This window comes from Anticarsia gemmatalis, chromosome 21 (genome assembly GCF_050436995.1).
Source record: "Anticarsia gemmatalis isolate Benzon Research Colony breed Stoneville strain chromosome 21, ilAntGemm2 primary, whole genome shotgun sequence".
Lineage (NCBI taxonomy): Eukaryota > Metazoa > Arthropoda > Insecta > Lepidoptera > Erebidae > Anticarsia > Anticarsia gemmatalis.
The window spans coordinates 6,248,523-6,266,965 of NC_134765.1; the positions used below are offsets into that span (position 1 = coordinate 6,248,523).

The window sequence follows — 18,443 nt, forward strand, 5'->3', positions numbered from 1 at the left end:
TCGTTAGTGACAGCAAAGTCTTGGAACAAACAAACTCGATTTATTTCAATGACATATTGGTAAAGACTAGCAAGCTTGGAGAAAATAAAAAGCCATTTGTTTCAACCGTTTTCCATTAAAAATCAAACTTCATATATAGAAAATGGTACTAGCAAAATTGAATTGTAGATTGTTATGTACAATTATAGATTTACTTTTTCTTTGCGCTTTTCATTGAACTCGAATTTTCTATTTTATCAAGCTTGGTTGGTCAGTAGGACTATTTTGATTAACTGACATGTATGCATAAATTAGCATTTTCTGTTGCCCAAGAGTATCCAATAGTATTCATTTGTCTGAAGCCATAGACAGCGGAAGTTTGGCTAAACTCTCATTTCGTCAGCATATTCAAACACTTAACTACAGCAGCAATTAGGATATCGTAATTTAAAAGATCAGGCACTATACTTATAACACTTCGTTCAAATAATTGCGGTAATGTACTTTAATCATACATTAAGATAATTAACTAAAAGAAAAACTTAAAGTTAATAAAGCTTCTAAGGAAATGTACACAAACTCAGGACTACCGGCCTCGTCAAAGATAGGAAACTTGATAATGAAAAAAGTTCTAATGATATTTCCGTTTGGATAAAAAATTGCCTTTGTTAAGCATCTGTAATTGTGTTAAAAGAATTTTGATCATAACAGGAGTTTAGTTTTAATGGAGCAAGGAAGTATCCTAAAGAATATCATTTTGTTTTGGTAAATGTTTCTTGATTTCTAGCGTGTTTGTCGACAGCAGTAAAAGTTTCTGCAAAAATAGTTATGATTATATTATCATATAAAATTTCTCCATAGCGTCTAGCTGCTTTTTTATAGTCGATAATGGTTGATAATATCGCTACAGATAATATAACGAGAACTGTACCAAACCAGAATTTTTCATCTTAAAAAAAGAAAAACTAAACTCCAAGTGTTTGTGGCGAAACGAAAAGTATTAATTGCAAAAGTTTGCCTCGCAATTTAAATAAAACCAGAAAATACTGGCTTGTTAATGTATTTTCTACAAATTATGTCTTTTTAGTTTTTTACTACATAATATGTTTCGACTTAGACTTTGGGTATTTTATGAATCTTTTCTTTAAAATATCTCGCACATTTTGCCAGTAAAAAAATTTGCAAAATATTGCAAAATATTATGTCTATCAGCAACAGCAGTATAATTTTGTAACTGAGATACTTACATTATTTCATACTTTACAAAGAAAATGTTAACTAGGAATTCAATAAAAGTCGTGTCATTATTTAAAAGTTTAGGATGAACTTAGACCTTGTTCAGAAAAGGTGAATTTCTTCCGCGAATCTATACGCGCGTGCATCATCGGGCAACCAGTTGCCCATAAACTGTGACTAAAACGCTAGTTCGTTAATAATTCACCATTTTCTAAACCAAGCCATAAGTTATCCTATCTTTCAATACTTTCTGGTGGTTAACTTTGGTCTCCATCACTATCATTACCGTGGTCACGTTCCTTCGTGATCACCTTTACAAATAAAGACCATTCAAAGAAGTCCTTGGTCCCTTCAATTTCAAATGTTAAATTTGCCGTAGTTTCCACTACACCTCTCTCAGGCCTGTCCCATTTTTGATTACTCTTAATAATTTCTTCACCAACGGTATTGTAGCCATCTGCAATGAGCCTCGAGATCGGTCTCCGGTATCTCAAAAACGACGGCATCTTTTTACTCCCAGACCCACCATAGTAAATTCTGCAGGTGCCTTTAGAATAGATTTCGGTTACCGGTCTATTTTTATGATTTTTCATCTTATAAGTGATCACGTTATTCAGTTGACAAAATGGATCATCTGAACAGCCAGCTTCGTTGATAAATAGAACACCTGCTAAGGTTGCAGCGACTGGAATGATTAGAAAACGATTTGTAATAAACTTAGGTCTCGTTGATTGTACGATGTAGTTGGTATATTGAATACCTTAAAGCCGTCCGCATTCATGCGAATAACTTTTTTAATCGCGGCAGTTTTCCCAGATATAAAAAAACAATAAACAAAACATCATATCAACTTTATTAAAGTTGTAATGATAAACTAAATTGTAAACCGGTTAGTGTCGGTTGTTACGAAAATAATAATAATAAAAGATGTGCCATGGGGAAATCAGGGCAAATTCACTTCCTATCTCTATATATCTATATAATTAGTAGAAAACGAAATAAAACTTACCGAAGATTGCAAACATGGCTTGACTTCTACGTATCCTGGTAAGTTAACCACCAACTCGGACTAACGATATTTTCCAGTAAATTACAAAAACAATGTTCCAATTAATTTTGACGATGTTACCAAGAATGGAAATTATTTCGGACATTTCTAATTATTTTTTAATTGCTTAGTTTTTAATTACATAAACACATGTGAGTTCATTCGTGATGCTTGGAATAAGAACATTTTCATTATTGTAACACGTTAATTTTCGGTTGCAGATAACATTCTATCTGACAAACGAATACAATCCTGAAACAAACTGTTAGCAAATCACTCAACTGTTTTTCTCACATCTAAGAATGACTATATACCGCGACTAGCGTTAACCAATGCGGTGGTATACCAGCTTAGATCATACAACTGGGCTTGCTATATATACTATTCGTAGTTTTCAAATTTCATAGTCCCTTAACTCATTACTGTCCCACTGAACAAGGATCTCCAGCAGTTCGGTTTATATTAGTATTTTCTTTAGTACAAAAAATGTCGAAAATGGTAGAAGAATCAAACAAATTACTATTATACGTATGTATGTTTATTCATATGATTAAAATGACGCAACAAATAGTGCTACCCACAAAGGAACTTGAAATATTACATCAAAGTAAGAGAGATCATATTCACAGCTCCAGTAAAATTGTACTTGAATATAGATACAATATTTATATCACAATAAAATATTTTGATAACTGACTAGAATATCAATCTGAACAATATCGATAAAAGTAATAACTTTGTGTACAATACAGGCAAACAGTGAAAGGAAATACAGGGATTAATAAATTTTTATCTTAAGATACGATTTATATAAGCTTGGGAATAGAAGAAATATTATATTGATACTATACTTTAACGCGATTCTCTATAGATGATACTTTCGAGTATTAAGATTTGACATTTAAAGCGTTCTTGAAAATAGTTCCTACGGCGTCCGCTAGAGGCGCGGATTAGATTTTCATACAATATTTTTAGATAGTTGTCCGGTTACCGATTGTATTAGAGAGAGAATCGCACTACAGGTTTGAATCTGTCTAAAAAAGGCAGTCTTACTTCATCAATCGATTGAAAATTCGAGCCGTCAATACTGTATCAATCGATTTTAGTGGTAATGGACCAATACATCAAGGAGATCAATTGTTTTTATTCCATCGATTGATTAATGTCTTTCAATAATTTTCCTTTCGTTACAAACTCTTGCTCTACTTTGTCCTTTTGAATTACGTCACAAAAAATAAAAGCTTTTAAGGCTTTCATTCATCATTCATCATATAAAACCTTTTTATTACTTTTACAGTGATGTTCGTTTTTTTACAGAATTAGTATGTGTGCCGCGCCTTTGGTTAATTTGTGTACCACGTACTAGTATAATTAGGCACGTTTACTGTACGTTTCATTCAGGTATACACTACGTACGTACATTGAGGCAATGCTCCCTCGACTAATGAATACTACGACAACAAATTAAATAACAAAGCTAAAAGAAACAAAATAAATACTCCAAAAACTTGTACAACTGTTTGCCTGAATCGTAATTTTAAATAAACTTTCACAACTAGATATAACAGGCTCTATAAATTAAGTAAATGCTCACAGCAAACAAGTGAATACGTTGAACAATCTTAAATTAGAAGAATATCTAACAACCACTTAATTCTATAAATGTTGGTAAAATTAGAGATCTGAGAATACAGCGAATATTAAGCGTAAAAACATTGGTTGACTTACAGCCTCAGGTCCACTAAATGGTTGACGAAATGCCGCCATTAAAGCTGGCAATGATAACAATGTGATTTATACAAATGTCCCTTAATCCACGATCGAGTATACATTGGACTAAAAAGATACGGAAGTATAAAAGGTCAGTAAAAACACTACAGGGTCCAAGTGTATAATACAATAGTTTAGTTTTTTAGTATTCACACATAATATTCTCACTACATCTTTCTTGAAATCGCATTAGCGATATTCTCTTACGACTAATACACGTATAATATCTATTACATTTATTTTAAAATCATCTCTAATACTTATCTAGAATTCGGAGGGTATTTGGTCACCCACTACCTTTTATAACACATAAATTCTTAACAAGTACTATTACTATAATCTCTTAAAACAGTAATGACTAGACTAATAAAGAAATTTATCTATGTGCTTGGCACAAAATACGCTAATAACTTTGTATTTAGTTAGTATCTATAAACATTTCTAAAGTATTAAAATCTGTTTAGACCGGGCAGGGAAAAACAATAAGCGTAAAATCCACCATTTCAGTTCAGTCTTCGCTCTTAATAGCTTTCGTTTTCGTACATTTATTTACACTCTCGTTAGTTATGACGCAGCTGTTGAATCTGTTCACAACGTCACGCACCTTACCTTTGCTGATGACGAGTTCTTTGTCATACGTTGGTGTTATTAGGCCTTTCTCGCTTCCATTACAAATCGGCTTATTGTTGGTTGTGGCGAAATTTGCGCTGTGTGATTTTCTGAATTCCCTGACAGCGTGGTCTAAATTATTGATGAGATCTTTTGCGACGAATGTTGCAATTTCATGTTTGATACGATCTCTCTCTGTTTGAAGTTCAAATGTCCTGTGGTTGTTCTCTTTAGTGTCCACAATATGTTGCTCGGGGCTGTGGCTCTGTGTCAGAGAGTGTGATGCGGGACTGTCCGGCCCTTGGAAGGTGATGCTGGGATTGTTTACGATAGTTGTTTGCACGTGGTTTGTCTGATAATAATTCATCTGATTTTCAGATTTCTTCTCTCCAAGCAGCCAGTATGTCGTCATTTTCCCTTTGCCCTGTGGAAAAGGACGATTTAGAAATATCATGAAATTGTGTCAATATTATCAAACCTTCGACAATATTGAAAAAATATATGTAATTTTTTCAAAATAAGCTTAAACATCATTCATATTATTCGAGAACAATGTCTACTTGGAATGATATCAATCACGAAATTCCTTTTTACAACAATGCCTACAGCATAAATTCGTGACAGAACATTAGGCTGTACAAGACAAAGCTTTTTACCCGTAAGAATAACCTTTGATATTAAGAATACTGAAGTGCCTATAAATAGACTTACTTATCCCGTTTGTAATCCTACAATCGTTTTTATCTCTTCAATCTTGCTTATTAAAAATAATATTGCTTTCTTTATTCAAAGACTAAAATAGGTTCAGAATCCAGATATAAAGTGAACAAATGGAAAAAGCAAATACCTATTTATGTACAAAATTACTAAAGAAGGCTAACATTTTTTTAATACTTACAATTAAACTATTAAATTACCCAACCTGATACAGATATTGGTAAACAAAAAGGCACTAATTGATCGAATGTAGTTACAAAATATGCATAAGGAAGACCCTGACACTCAGTTCTATCCTTACACATTCAAATCGTGATATAAAAATATGTTGTTATGTATGTAAATTAACTCTTACCTTCATAGTGATCTCTCCCCGGCACTCCAGCTCGAAGCAGTCGTATAAATCCAGGATCTCTTTAGTCTTGGGACTGACGTGGATCTTCAGAGCTTCACCGTGAGACTCCATACGTGAGGCGGTGTTCACGGTGTCGCCGAACAGACAGTAGCGCGGCATCTTGAGACCAACCACACCCGCGACACATGGACCTATGACAATAATTAGATTTTAAGTATGTTTCTTTGATGTCAGAGAGTATAATAGTGTTTAATTGAGCTATTGAGAATTACAAATTCTTGTATGGTTTATCCAGTTTTAAAAATTTTCATAATGTTGTACTTCAAGTTATTATTACTGAATCACATATAAAATGGAAGTTAAATAAATTGTAATTTTCATGTCAGACTCTTATAAAGGGATGAAAATGGGCCAGTTAGTAACAGCCACCAAAGTATTCTATGCCTTGTATTTAACTACGCCTAAATTTCTTTTAACAGATTTAAATGTAAAAAGCAGATTACAAAGACATTTTTCTAAACATATTCAGTAAGTCCATCAATCATGCGGCTAATCCACCCTAATGAAAAATCCCGAGAATACGGTATATTCTTCGCCGAATAATGAATTATGTAAGAAAAACGTTCAGCCATAATGTCTCTACCAAGATAAATTTTATAATAACTGTTTTAAGAAACCTTAAAATGCCAAACGTTACGGCGCAGGTTGCACTCGCCGTGGTCGCATTTTAAGGTAAAATGCGTGTTCGCGTTAATTCCCACATTCTTTTATACATTAAACACGCAACGCGAGAGTTTAAAAGTTATGTTTTGAGAAAGTCAGAATTTTAAGTTTGTTAAAATCTCAATATTAGTAGTAGCACGATACCTTGTTTTTTTACTATCGTGGCGACTTACTATCCAGCGTCTAATCTTAAATTGATTAATTCATTAGTAACTTTGACACGCTTGAGGCGCCGACTACTTTTCTGTATAAAAAAGTCGATAACGTCTTGACGGCTAGTAGCGTAATTTTCTACTGATATAAACTATCGACAACTTGGCTAGCTACCTCTAAGTGTTATACAAAAAGTAATTAGTAGTGTTTTCTGTGGGAACGAATTTTTCAAAAAGATTTTAATGTCACTCAATAGTCGATCGTTCCGTTAGAAAATAACTGAGCTGCAGTTAGTTTGCTATAAAATAGTTACCTATACTCGGGTCGTTAGTGCAAACTACATCATAATCAAAAGACTCCTAGGCACACACTACACATATGACAATGTGTAAGTTCGACGGAGTCCGATAAAATAACATGACGTAGTTCACTCGTTTATAAAGGCCCCAGTACAATAATACTGTTTGCAGAAGTCTATAATAAAATCTGTAATATCAAAAGACTTCATAATATTATAAGAGTAAACATCCCATATTATACGGCAGATAGGTATGCGAGTGATTGATCGGGGCGGGCGCGGCACGACAAGAAGATTCATTGCCGTGTCCATCGCCGCGGTGCCGGGGATTATCCTGTCTTACTTCGTATTATGTAACCATGTCGGTTTCCGAATCGTACCACACCGAAAAAATGCTTTAAATAAGCTTACGGCTCGAGTTTACCCTATAAAGTGACGTTAAAAGTGACGACATTCTTGATGGAATAATTTTTGTAATTTACATAAATAAATGTAAAGGCTCTTTAACACCGTTTCTTCAGCAACTGCGGTTTAATCATACATTTCTGTCAGCCATTTATTTAAAGAAATAATTGGCAATAATTTTCTACTAACTTTTGATTGTAAATGTACTTAAGCTGGTCTTTTTGTACAAAAAGCAGTGTAAGCAGTGAAATTGCCCCCGAATAAAACAATTCTGCCAAATTCTATCCAGGTATATTAACTGAACAGTATAAGTAAGCAAGTGACGGAATCACTTATGCATTTGTAATTTTAGTATGGACTACTCGGTAGTCTTACGTACCCCCGCGAGGTAAATAAAAATATATTTAGACTGAGAAAACTATAAAATATTTTATGACAACCTAACATACTAAAATAAGAAGCACGAGACAATTCTAGACTATTCTAGAAGGTAATTAAGGCTGTATTTCCACGCAAGAAAGCCTTGGGAGTTGAATAGCAAAACTTTCCACATAAGTGTATCCTAAGATTATTTTAAACAATACACAGTACCTAAACTTAGAACATTGAATAGGAAAATTAAATCTTTTGTGTGAAGTTTTATAAGGCTAAATATACTGGGGTATATTTTGTTACGTGATATGTAAAGCAATGTTGGGATCAGTTACAAAACGGTTTTTATAGATTCTGTAGTTTTTACCGTCCTTGCTATTGAATTCCTCATATCCTAAAGGAATCGAACAAATACAAAAAATAGAACTAGATTACTTTCTTTAAACTCATAACTATGTTCAGGGAGAATAATTTTCTAATATACATTCGACCGGTAGGTTGATAGAGTGTATCTTTATCCCGGCTATTTTTTTAATTGTTTTCAGAAGAATATTTGAGACTACAAAATATATAAGACAGTTGTGCGATTCAATGATACTATCATTTGAATTGACACTTCGACAACAGTTACCAAAAAATCTAATAAAAATTTCAAGAGCACTCACGTTTACAGTTACCTTTATTTCACAATAAACTGCAATTTGTATTATTTATTCAAAAACTTACGCACTTTATTATTGTCGTAAGGACTTTGTTTACAATGATTAATAACAAGAACACCTTACGAAGTTTTGTTAAAAGATTCAAGAATAATGCTTCTTTCTCGTTCCCGTGTAGCCTAGAGCCGTTAAAAATGTATTTTAAAAAAGACTTCCAACTTAGCTTGTGTTTTTATGTACGTCTAGTCTGCAAAGTTTTTAAATATGTATTATTACGTCGGGTTACATAATTTTTAGGTTCAAACTGTGTTTTCTTTTGAGAGGAAAAACTGAATAAAAGGCGTTTACTGTATTACTAACTCGGTTATTAAATTTTATAATCAACCCTTATGGTAAATCACATAATACATACATACATACTCGCAGGATTAGAGGAAGAGATTTTTAAGGCATTTTCAGAGATTTTATATCAAACTAGTGCTTCTCTACACTCCCTGAGATATCTTCATTCGAAATTTCAACTTTCTACGCTCAGTAGTTTCGACTGTGCGTTGTCCATCAGTTAGTCAGTCACTCAGTAACGGAAGAGTTTTATTATGTTACTGTAGAAGCCCGAACTGTGGTAAATCCTAAGATTTTCCGGTAAAACCTAAGATTTACCAACTCTCAATGGTAAAAGTCCGAACAATTCTTTTATTTCGAACTTTTACCACTATTCACTTGGTAAATCCTAGGTTTTACCGGAAAATCTTAGGATTTACCACAGTTCGGGCTTTTACAGTTACATATATTGATGTATAGGCATAGCCTTAAACATATGGACATGGCCTAGAAACTTGAAATAACTTTAAGATTGAAAAGGAATCAGTTTTTTTTTTGACAAGTGAAGGCATATAATAAAACAATAATGTATTCAAAATACTAAAAAGCTATTTCATTGTATAAGAATATTCAAACTAATCTCTATAGAGCATACTAAAAACGCCTTACAAAAACTTTACTTGTTCAACTTTTCAATTAATAAGTTTAAAAGTTCATAATAAATTCAAAGACCAAATTAGTTAGTTTTCTACTAAGTTTAACTTGTAATAAACCTCAGCCAAGAATTGAGGCCATTTATTTAATCCTTATTGTGTTAAGCGAACCATTTATTTTTAATTTATTTAAACATTTAGAAAACCTTATTTATATCTACGTACATTAAACTTATTTATTATTGTCATTCAAAAACATACTAACTTGTACCCAATTCTTTTAAAAAAGGTTCCACGATACTACAAAGAAATTTATACATATTTTTGTCTATCATTATCAACACTGAACCTATAAAAACTATCCGTAACGCTTAGAATAACAACAAAATTTGAAAGATCAATTACCTTAATAAATTTTTCTATATACGTGTAGTAATGTATGTATATTTAGTCTCAAGTGACAACCCCAGTAACAAAACTCTTACAATTTATTTTCACTCTCGTTTTCATAACCGTGTTTTACTCTCACACCCAGCTCGTATCTTCGCGCAAACAAAATCACAAAGTTTGAAACGTTCAGTAAAAGCCTACTTTTGTTTGGCATCAATTCAACACCCTATTTGTAGACTCCCTATTGAGAGGGGCCCACTTAGTGTCGATGTCGTTAGGCCTAGAATTCATCTCCTCACTGAATTGAATCCACTTATCATTCCATCAATCTTATTTGATGTGAATTCTGTAGCCACGTGTATTCTTTGATAGGGGTAGCATAAGTACCTAGATACCCATAAGTTGGTTATAAAGTGATAGTTTAGTAGGTCGATTCTCTATTACTATTGATTACCGTCATCGAGATATTTTGTATGAAAATCTGATCAGCGCTTCTGACGGGCGTCGTAGAAACTATTTTGGCAGTACATTCTAAATGTCGAAATGTCGATAGATAGCCGGTTGTCGGTAGTCGATAGTGGTAGAGAATTGAGGGTAGGGTCATATTATACTGTTGATACTTTCAGTTACTGAGTTTTTACACCATACGATATTAACATTTTCCAAAATAGCAGCTATGCCTTCGCGATATATTTTTAAAAGAAAACGTAAGGTAATTTAACAGTTGCCAATTATAGTGATAATGTAATGTTAATAACCCCTATGTTAGCCAAAACTAATATTCACATTACACTTGACGTCTGTGTCAAGTTTTTATCGTTAAAAAGTGTTCTTTCTCTCGCAAAATATGAATTAACATGGCTTCTGTAGTCTCAGTTAACCAATATAAAATAATAAAATTTATTATACGAGTACATAAAATATTCCTGACATACGTGATAGAAAAAAAGATTTACTAGAGCAATCGGATTAGAGAGCACTTTAGACTATTACTGCGCCAAACCTTGTGCGTGGGTACTAACATAACACCTGAATAATCTATTTGCACCGCCAAGTTTCATTTAAGTGGATTCAATGACGTCACAAATCTAAACGAAAGCCTTTCTAAGCCAAACATCTACAGATTATATAAAATATGAAGTCACAAGCATTATTTTGAAATGAGATACTAGTTATGGTCGATAAAAGGAGATTCGTGCCTTGTATATATTTTACCAAGTAGGTAGAGGGAGAACCTATTACCGTATACCATGGGTATATTTACTGGGCTGGAGACTACTATTGAATAAATTGAAAATAACAATAGCCCTTTTCCTGGGGACTCCTGGGGAACACTGGAATCGAGCCTGAAAGCTCGTGATCAGCAGTCGTGCAGACCAGAAAAACAGTCATCAAACCGTGAATCAAGTAACAGTCAAGTAATATCGTGTCAAAGAGAAGAATACATCTCTAAACTTCATTGTTCTAATGATTCGGCAGCCCTATTCACTAATCACACACCTACATCCACTACATTTCGAAATCGTGCATGTTGAATTCTGAATTGCCACTTAGAGCGAAAGCTTATAGTGCTTTCCGAGGACGAATGTCGGTCCGTTCCTGGCCGCATAGCTAACAACATTGATTAACACACATATTCTACATGCACTTGGGACTCCAATTCCATCTATCTTTATTTGATAAAACGATGATAAAGTGTTTATTAAAATATCACTCGTAAAGCATACAATGAAGAAATTTTCTACTTTCACCAAAAGATACAAAGATAAGTTATTTTTTTTAAACTTCCTTTTGTTTGCAACGCTATTGAACACCACGGTAAACATTATATGCCTTATTATCATTCTGTTTTCTTTGGAGCGATGGAAAAAAACCTGCACGTTTCTAAGCGTATTTCGAAGGCACTGATTTAAACCAAGATTTTTTTAATATCCTCAACACAAAACCGATACGCTGCTACCAAACGTTAGAAATCAACTCAACTCTTATTCATACCGATGTACCAACTTTGGGCTGGCCTAACCACTTCCTCATAACGGGAAGAGCCCCTTGCCAGAGCAGTGGGATATCAATGGCTTAAATAATTCAAAATTTATTTTGACTGTTTCTGTGGCGCAGTGGTTATTGTCCATTGCGTTGAAAGGTCGTGAGCTCAATTCCCACACGGAAAACATATTTGTGCGATCCACAAATAACTGTTTCGAGTCCGGTTGTACCTTGTTTCGGTTGTTTGTATGTTTGTAAAAGTCCCCGTGACACAAAAGCAGCAATCCTAGTGTGGGAGTTGTCCTTTCGAAAAGATAAATATAGCAAACAGAAAAAAAGAATCGTCGAATACCTCAATCAACCGAAAATAAAAATACAGTCAAATTGAGAACCTCCTCCTTTTTTTTAAGTCGGTTCAAAAGTTTCAATCCTCACCTGTATGCATCCCAATCCTCAGCAGCAGACGTTCCCCAGGTCTGTGTGGCACGGTCTTCACTCGCACAGCTCCGAGAAGAGCGAGAGACATGCGCGCGATCTCAGCCGCATGCCTGTTGCCGTTGCGCATCGGCAACCCAGACACCACCATATATGCGTCGCCTATAGTTTCCACCTATGACAAAAATATATAGTGCCATTAAATGCGCGATTCCCTTCATTCGGTACTGTCAAGTAAAAGTAGAGAATAGTTCCTAAGACGCCCGTTAGAGGCGCTGATCAGATTTTCATTTAATTTTTTTCTATGTCTAGCCGGTTGCCGGTAGTCGATAGGGGTAGAGAATCGGGCTATAGGAATGCGAATTTTTTGGCTATTTTATACTTTGAGGATTGCTGTATTGGTATAGAAAATTCCTTTTTTTTAGCTTTCCGATATTTTATTCATTTATCGAAAACGGAAAAGCGCGGTGGTAGTTCAACGTATTTGATAAAGTAAGTTTAAACCATATTTTTTTATCTTCACTTTTTTGTTTATGTCGCAAATCTAGTGTATTAGTAAAAGTTGTTATGTTTTGCACAGTCTATACTTCTATACCTACCTAATTAAAATTGTGTAATTACAAAAAGTTACAAATCTTAATTACTTCTTTTAAATTTGGTATTTTCAAAGGCCTTTAAACGTCGTAGCTATCAATCAATCAGTCTTTAAAGCAATATCCTCGTGTCGACAAAACGAAAAACGTCATCAACACAAATAATTCATTTCAAAGGGACCTGAACGAAATCCAATTAATTAATTATTCCTTGATGAACCAATACTGGAATTGAAAAGGCTCATAGTAATAACGTATTGATAGCTCTTGTGACCTTTTAGAACACAATGTGGGTGGAAACGTCTAGCTTTATTACCTTCTGGAAGTATGTGGGAGTTAGACTGACTGTTATTGCTAACGTTTTAGGTGAAGCGTGAAATCTGTCATGGGAGTAAGTGAAGAAAATATCGTCTAAAATAAGCAAGTAAATTGTTTTTTGTTTATAAGTCGTTTTGTATTTAATTCTCGCCAGAGATCAAGCTATAAATAAAAAATTTGCAGGTTTTTGGTTTTCATATGTTTCATTGTAATTTCCTCAGATGTGGACAAATAAATCAAGTATTATCACGCTTTAAATAACAAAAATGTCATTATTGTAGTCATTAACAATGCAATTAATGAATGCAGAAAGGCATTCAACTCTCGGCAACTGAAATGAAGTGACTGTATATTACGAAGATTGAAAGTTATTAAGGATCCATTTTCAATTAATTTATTGCAACGCATAATATAACGACGCAAATAAGGAATTTTACTACCAATAAAAATAGTTCATAAAATTAGCTTTTCTATAGATAAATTTACGCTCCAAATTTTTAAATTGAACACATACAAAATTCAAAAAGAACAATTTTGCTACGGCAATCATGTCGAGCGAGTCGCCAAAATGCATTTGCAATATTGCCAATTTCTGATATTAAATGTGTTCGTGGGCTATTATCAACAGTTAAACGGGAATAAACATTTATTCGGTGCTCTACATTTGTTTCTTTTTTTACTCAGTCTATGTAGCCGTAGAATTCTAAGACAAATTGCAGAATCTCGTGTGGAACATGAAACGAAACTGCAGCAATTTCAACAGACTTAGCACATTTGTTTTCACGAGTTACAAATACAAAACATTAGGTCTTTCTTGTATTGTAGCACATAACAAGTGTCTATTTAAGGAAATAGCCTTTCGCAGTAAGGTCGTCTTACGAATAGTTACACAATAGTTTTCCTGTGGAGGCTCTTAAGTGGCGATTATAAGACGGAAAGGGGGACCTTTTACAAGAAGAAAAAGGTATCGTGTTTTTTCTTTCAGATTTTGTGTTTCGAGTTTCAACTCTCTGTGCTTAAAGTGTTTATATCTGAATTTTAAGAGATTCAAAGACAAAATCAAAATGTCTTCAATGAAGGTATGCAAAAGTAAATTAGAAGTTATGACAAATTCTTAAATTTCTAAAATTGTCAGTCACATAGCGCACTTCTCTCCCACTATCAACAAATGGCTGGGTGTCGAGAAATTTTGAATAGAAATCTGATCAGTAGCGCGATTTTGTACAGCCGGTACCATTGAGCATCGAAATTTTGACATTTAAAATATACTTCCAAAATAGTTACTACGACGCTCGTCAGAGGCGCTGATCAGATTTTCATACAATTTTTTTTGATGACAGGTCGGTTGTCGGTAATCGACAGTAGAAGAGAATCGAGCTACTAATATGACCCGTGCGGGCACCGTGGCGTTAATTTTTACGATTCGTTTTAAATGACAAATCGACGGTATAGAACCAGGCAATTCCAACCGCGTATATATAACTAGGAATAGTGTCCATTATCAATTAAATCTATTTACGAACAACAATATCAGTTTACCCACCTTGTAGACATCAAAATTCTCAATGATGGAATCAAAGCTGGTGTAAAGATCGTTGAGCAGGTCAACGACCTCTAGCGGCGTGGACTCGGCGGAGAGCTGCGTGAAGCCGATGATGTCGCTGAAGTAGATCGTCACCTGGTCGTACGTCTCTGCCATCACTGGCTGACCCATTATCAGTTGGGATGCTACTGACCTATGAGAAAATAAAAACTTTAATATCATACCCAAATTGACACCATTCAAATTCATGTTGTTGTTGTATGTTGCGCTCACCGGTCGGTAAACGATCTGTGTTCAAGCAAACCTTGGCGCGGTCTTTCCATAGATGGGTGACCGCATAGTGATATTGAACAGGGCGTCTCCGAGTTGCGGAGGGCACGTAAAAAGTCGGTCCCGGTGGCTTGAACAACTTTGACACTAGGTTGACCACTAACCATACAATAAGAAGAAGACTGATCAAATTGGTGCTGTTGAAATTCATGTTGTGCGTTTATGAAAATTAGCCAACTTGTTGTAAAAAAAGTTGTTAGCAGCTCCTAGCTGCTAGTCTAATTTTAAGTGTTCCGTATTGATTTCCTCTTTTTCATACTTTTCTTAGTAGACAAACTAAAATTTGCTTTATATAATACAAAAATATGAACGCCAAAATGCATTTTTTAACTAAATACATTGCCAACTAAGTTTTGTGTTTAACGAATACTGTCGTCAATTTTAAATTTAACTTAAAATTTGCTACAAATTCAATACGAGAAATTCCCTGTAGTAAAATACAAGATTGTATTTTCCATTGAAAACTAACAATGCTTTTGAATCCCGTCCTCTATCGGATTCAGTGACATCTATTTTTAGAACTAAATTGGGGCAGTCAAAGTTATTGCAACCTTCTAACAGCTTTATATTGTTTTGGTCTAGAATTTATAATAACCTGAATTACATTTGAGGACAACAGGGCGAGGTTATTTCTGTCATTGTTGTCAAATATAAGATATGTAATTACAACCTTACCTTAAAGGCGAAGGACACGTGAATTTCAAAAGTTTCAATTTCAGTCAACAAATTATTTGAATCTCCATTTTTGCAAAAACTACCTAATGTTTTTACAAGTATTTATTAACTTCTACCGGTTCTAGTTAATCTCTAATCTTGCATATTTGACGAATCTTAGACATTGCTCTTGTAATATTCGACTCATTTTCCAGTTTATAAGTAGGTACACAAAACAAAAGTTGGTGGTTTTTGACTATAGATACCCAAAGTTTTGATGGTGCAACTTACTTTGGTAATAACTGGTACAGCAGTTCCTCGCACTTCCTCTTCTCCTCGAGGTAGTCGGAGGTCCTCTCCTCGACCAGAGCCTCCAGGTTGTTCGCGTACTGCTCCACCTGCGTCAGCAGCATGTCCAACCGTGTTGACGTCTCACAGTCCCTGGTAAAGTAAATGATAGTTCACAAATTGAAGAATAGTATAGCAGCAAAAATAACTCTCGGATAAGTGCCGCTACCTCAAAAAAAAAACTTATGTTATGTTTGAAATATTGTCAGGTGTTTTTATACACTTACTAATTGGCTTTTACTCTATCCTTAGTATAAGTAATCTAAAACTTGTCCTTAAGTGTGGAACTGGGATTGTTTTTTTTCAGATCTAGTCTTCAAAGAAAAAAATACCAACAACCAAATTACACTAAATTGTAGAATGTGAAGAGTTCTATTGAGTTTAGACATGAGTGTATATGTGCTAAATCCTGTAATAATTACGACGCAGTGCAAAACAAGCCTTAAGCTTGGGAAACAGGTGCACACTCAATCCTTACTTAATCCCATAAGCTCCTTACACGAACCATTCAACAAAACCTCAGAAGTTTTATTTATACCGGGAAATTATTCTCGTACACAGATTAGGTAGAAATATTCTATAGCTTTACTACTGTAGTTCCATTTCGGGAAGAAAATCTGTGATTAGCGTACTTATCGAGGATCTATCGTTCTAAGGTTTTTTACATTATAAACATAAAATAGTTTAAGAAGCAAAATATACTTCAATTTAAGTGATATCGTGACTTAATCGATTTGCCTTTGTGACCATTAAAAGTTAAACACGTACTTAGCTCACGATTATTATTACTAACACTGTTTTTCGAACAGCGAAGAAAGAACGTAACAGACAGAGTGAGTATTTATTTTATGGGTCTTACTTGTTGATCCTGTGAATATTTTCCTTGAGTGCTGAGAAGTCCGGCCGGTCGTCGTCTGGTAGGGTCCAGGGAGGTTCCCCCGTGAGAGACTGTCGAGGTGACGCTGATAGTGGCGACGTGCCGCGGTTACGCATCTCTGCGCTGCCTATTGGAATTAAAACGTAAGTGTTAGACATTTTCTACTGAAAGCTACGAAATTCTCAGGTATTTTTATAAATGTTTCCGATAGAGCTTTGTTAGAATGGGTCGATTGATATAAGCATATTTGTAGGGTAAGTAGCAGTGGTAAAGCAGCTAAAGTTAATAAACATAGCCATGATAAAAAAGATAGGCTGCTAATTTTTTGGAGGAATATTTAATGAATTCAAAAGACAAAATATACTTCGTAGTTTAACTTTAATTGGGACCGTCAGCAGCTTGATATAGATTACAAAAATATCCAACAAAAATAATAGGTCCTTAGCATGGAGCTGGGGACAAAAACGGGAAAAGTAGGTAAGTAAAAAATGTTATAAGCAGTAATATTTGTGAGTTGTCATCTACATAGACAATTTATACAAATTCTGTTGGCTATTTGAACCGATGGCCATGGCAACTTTCCAACATCTGAGTGCAGTATAGTAAATCACACATCCAAATATACTTAAAACTCGACTCCTATCCATCCCAATTTATGGGTAAATGGGCTTATGCCAGCAATTTTTCCAAAAATGCGTTGGTGCAAAAAAGTAGCTTATTTCATTTTCCGGAATATGATTTGTCATCCCTGCTATATTTTACCCAGATTGTTTAAATACAAAAGAAGCACAAACAAACACACATTTCATAGTAGGTAATAATATCTTATATTTGACAAAAAGTACGAACGTACTTTGACCGACTGAATTGAAATACTGAAACGGGTTATCGAAATCGTAAGAGAGTAGATTTGATTCTCGTATAAACATTTATTGCTGCGTGTAAAACTTTACGGCTACATTTTTTATCTACATGATATAAGAACTCATTTCTTTAGCAACTTTTTCCTCATTGTAAGTTTACGAGTTTAGGGAGTTGTTGCTTTTTGTTTACGTTTATTAGTTTCCCCTTTGCCGTTTCACTTAACTTCGGAATTTATTAAGTGTCATATTTTTAAGAGTATGTTTATTGCAAATTATATAATCTCAGTGTCTATTTTGTACTGAACTCTCAAAGCGTAAAAAGAGTATTATCAAGTAATCTGGGGGCACGGAAGTGCCCCCGCAAGTCGAGCAAAAAAAAGCGGCACGACCGTAACATCCTTTTCTCGAAGCAATTCGGGCTGTTTTTGACACCCCTATAATTTCGTTGTGGATAAAACAAGAAGCCTGGATTTTCAGCAACTAATCAGTCATTGTATAAACACGGTATATTTAAAATTTCAGTCAATTTGAACCCGTAGTTTAAGAATGACAACTTGTTAAAATTTTGAATTTTGTCACTCACTGATTCACTGACTCACTGACTCACCGATCATCAAAAGTCTAAGGTACTTCTAGCAGACTTAGAAGCTTAAAATTTAGAATACAAATAGGGTTTAGTGTTTTAATCATGGGAAAAATTTTATATTTTCGAATTTCGGTCCAGTTTTCTAAATACACCAACTGCAACTATAACTTTGTAATCCCATATAAATGTATAAGATTACAAGGTTACATTTGCAGCTAAAAA

The 18,443-nt window shown here is 34.3% G+C and overlaps 2 protein-coding genes across 3 annotated transcripts in view; both read right to left on the reverse strand.

Moving 5' to 3' along the window:
- Positions 1-1,012: 1,012 nt before the first annotated feature.
- LOC142982292 (uncharacterized) lies at positions 1,013-2,305 on the reverse strand. The gene is made up of 2 exons (XM_076128717.1): positions 2,225-2,305; positions 1,013-1,900 (listed from the first exon to the last, which is right to left on the reverse strand). Exons 1-2 carry the CDS (start codon positions 2,238-2,240, stop codon positions 1,473-1,475), a joined length of 444 nt encoding a protein of 147 aa, XP_075984832.1. The 5' UTR covers positions 2,241-2,305; the 3' UTR covers positions 1,013-1,472.
- Positions 2,306-2,796: 491 nt separating this feature from the next.
- Positions 2,797-18,443, reverse strand: part of LOC142982140 (atrial natriuretic peptide receptor 2-like) — a 61,959-nt gene continuing 46,312 nt past the window's right edge. Inside the window, exons 2-7 of one of the 2 annotated variants that reach the window (XM_076128487.1) lie at positions 16,755-16,899; positions 15,839-15,988; positions 14,564-14,756; positions 12,110-12,284; positions 5,715-5,905; positions 2,797-5,066 (exon numbers count right to left, since the gene is read on the reverse strand). In XM_076128487.1, coding sequence (XP_075984602.1) covers positions 4,542-5,066; positions 5,715-5,905; positions 12,110-12,284; positions 14,564-14,756; positions 15,839-15,988; positions 16,755-16,888 — 1,368 coding nt within the window. In that variant the 5' untranslated portion in view covers positions 16,889-16,899 and the 3' untranslated portion in view covers positions 2,797-4,541. The remainder of the gene's footprint in view (positions 5,067-5,714; positions 5,906-12,109; positions 12,285-14,563; positions 14,757-15,838; positions 15,989-16,754; positions 16,900-18,443) is intronic. The other variant, XM_076128488.1, reaches the window with a different exon arrangement.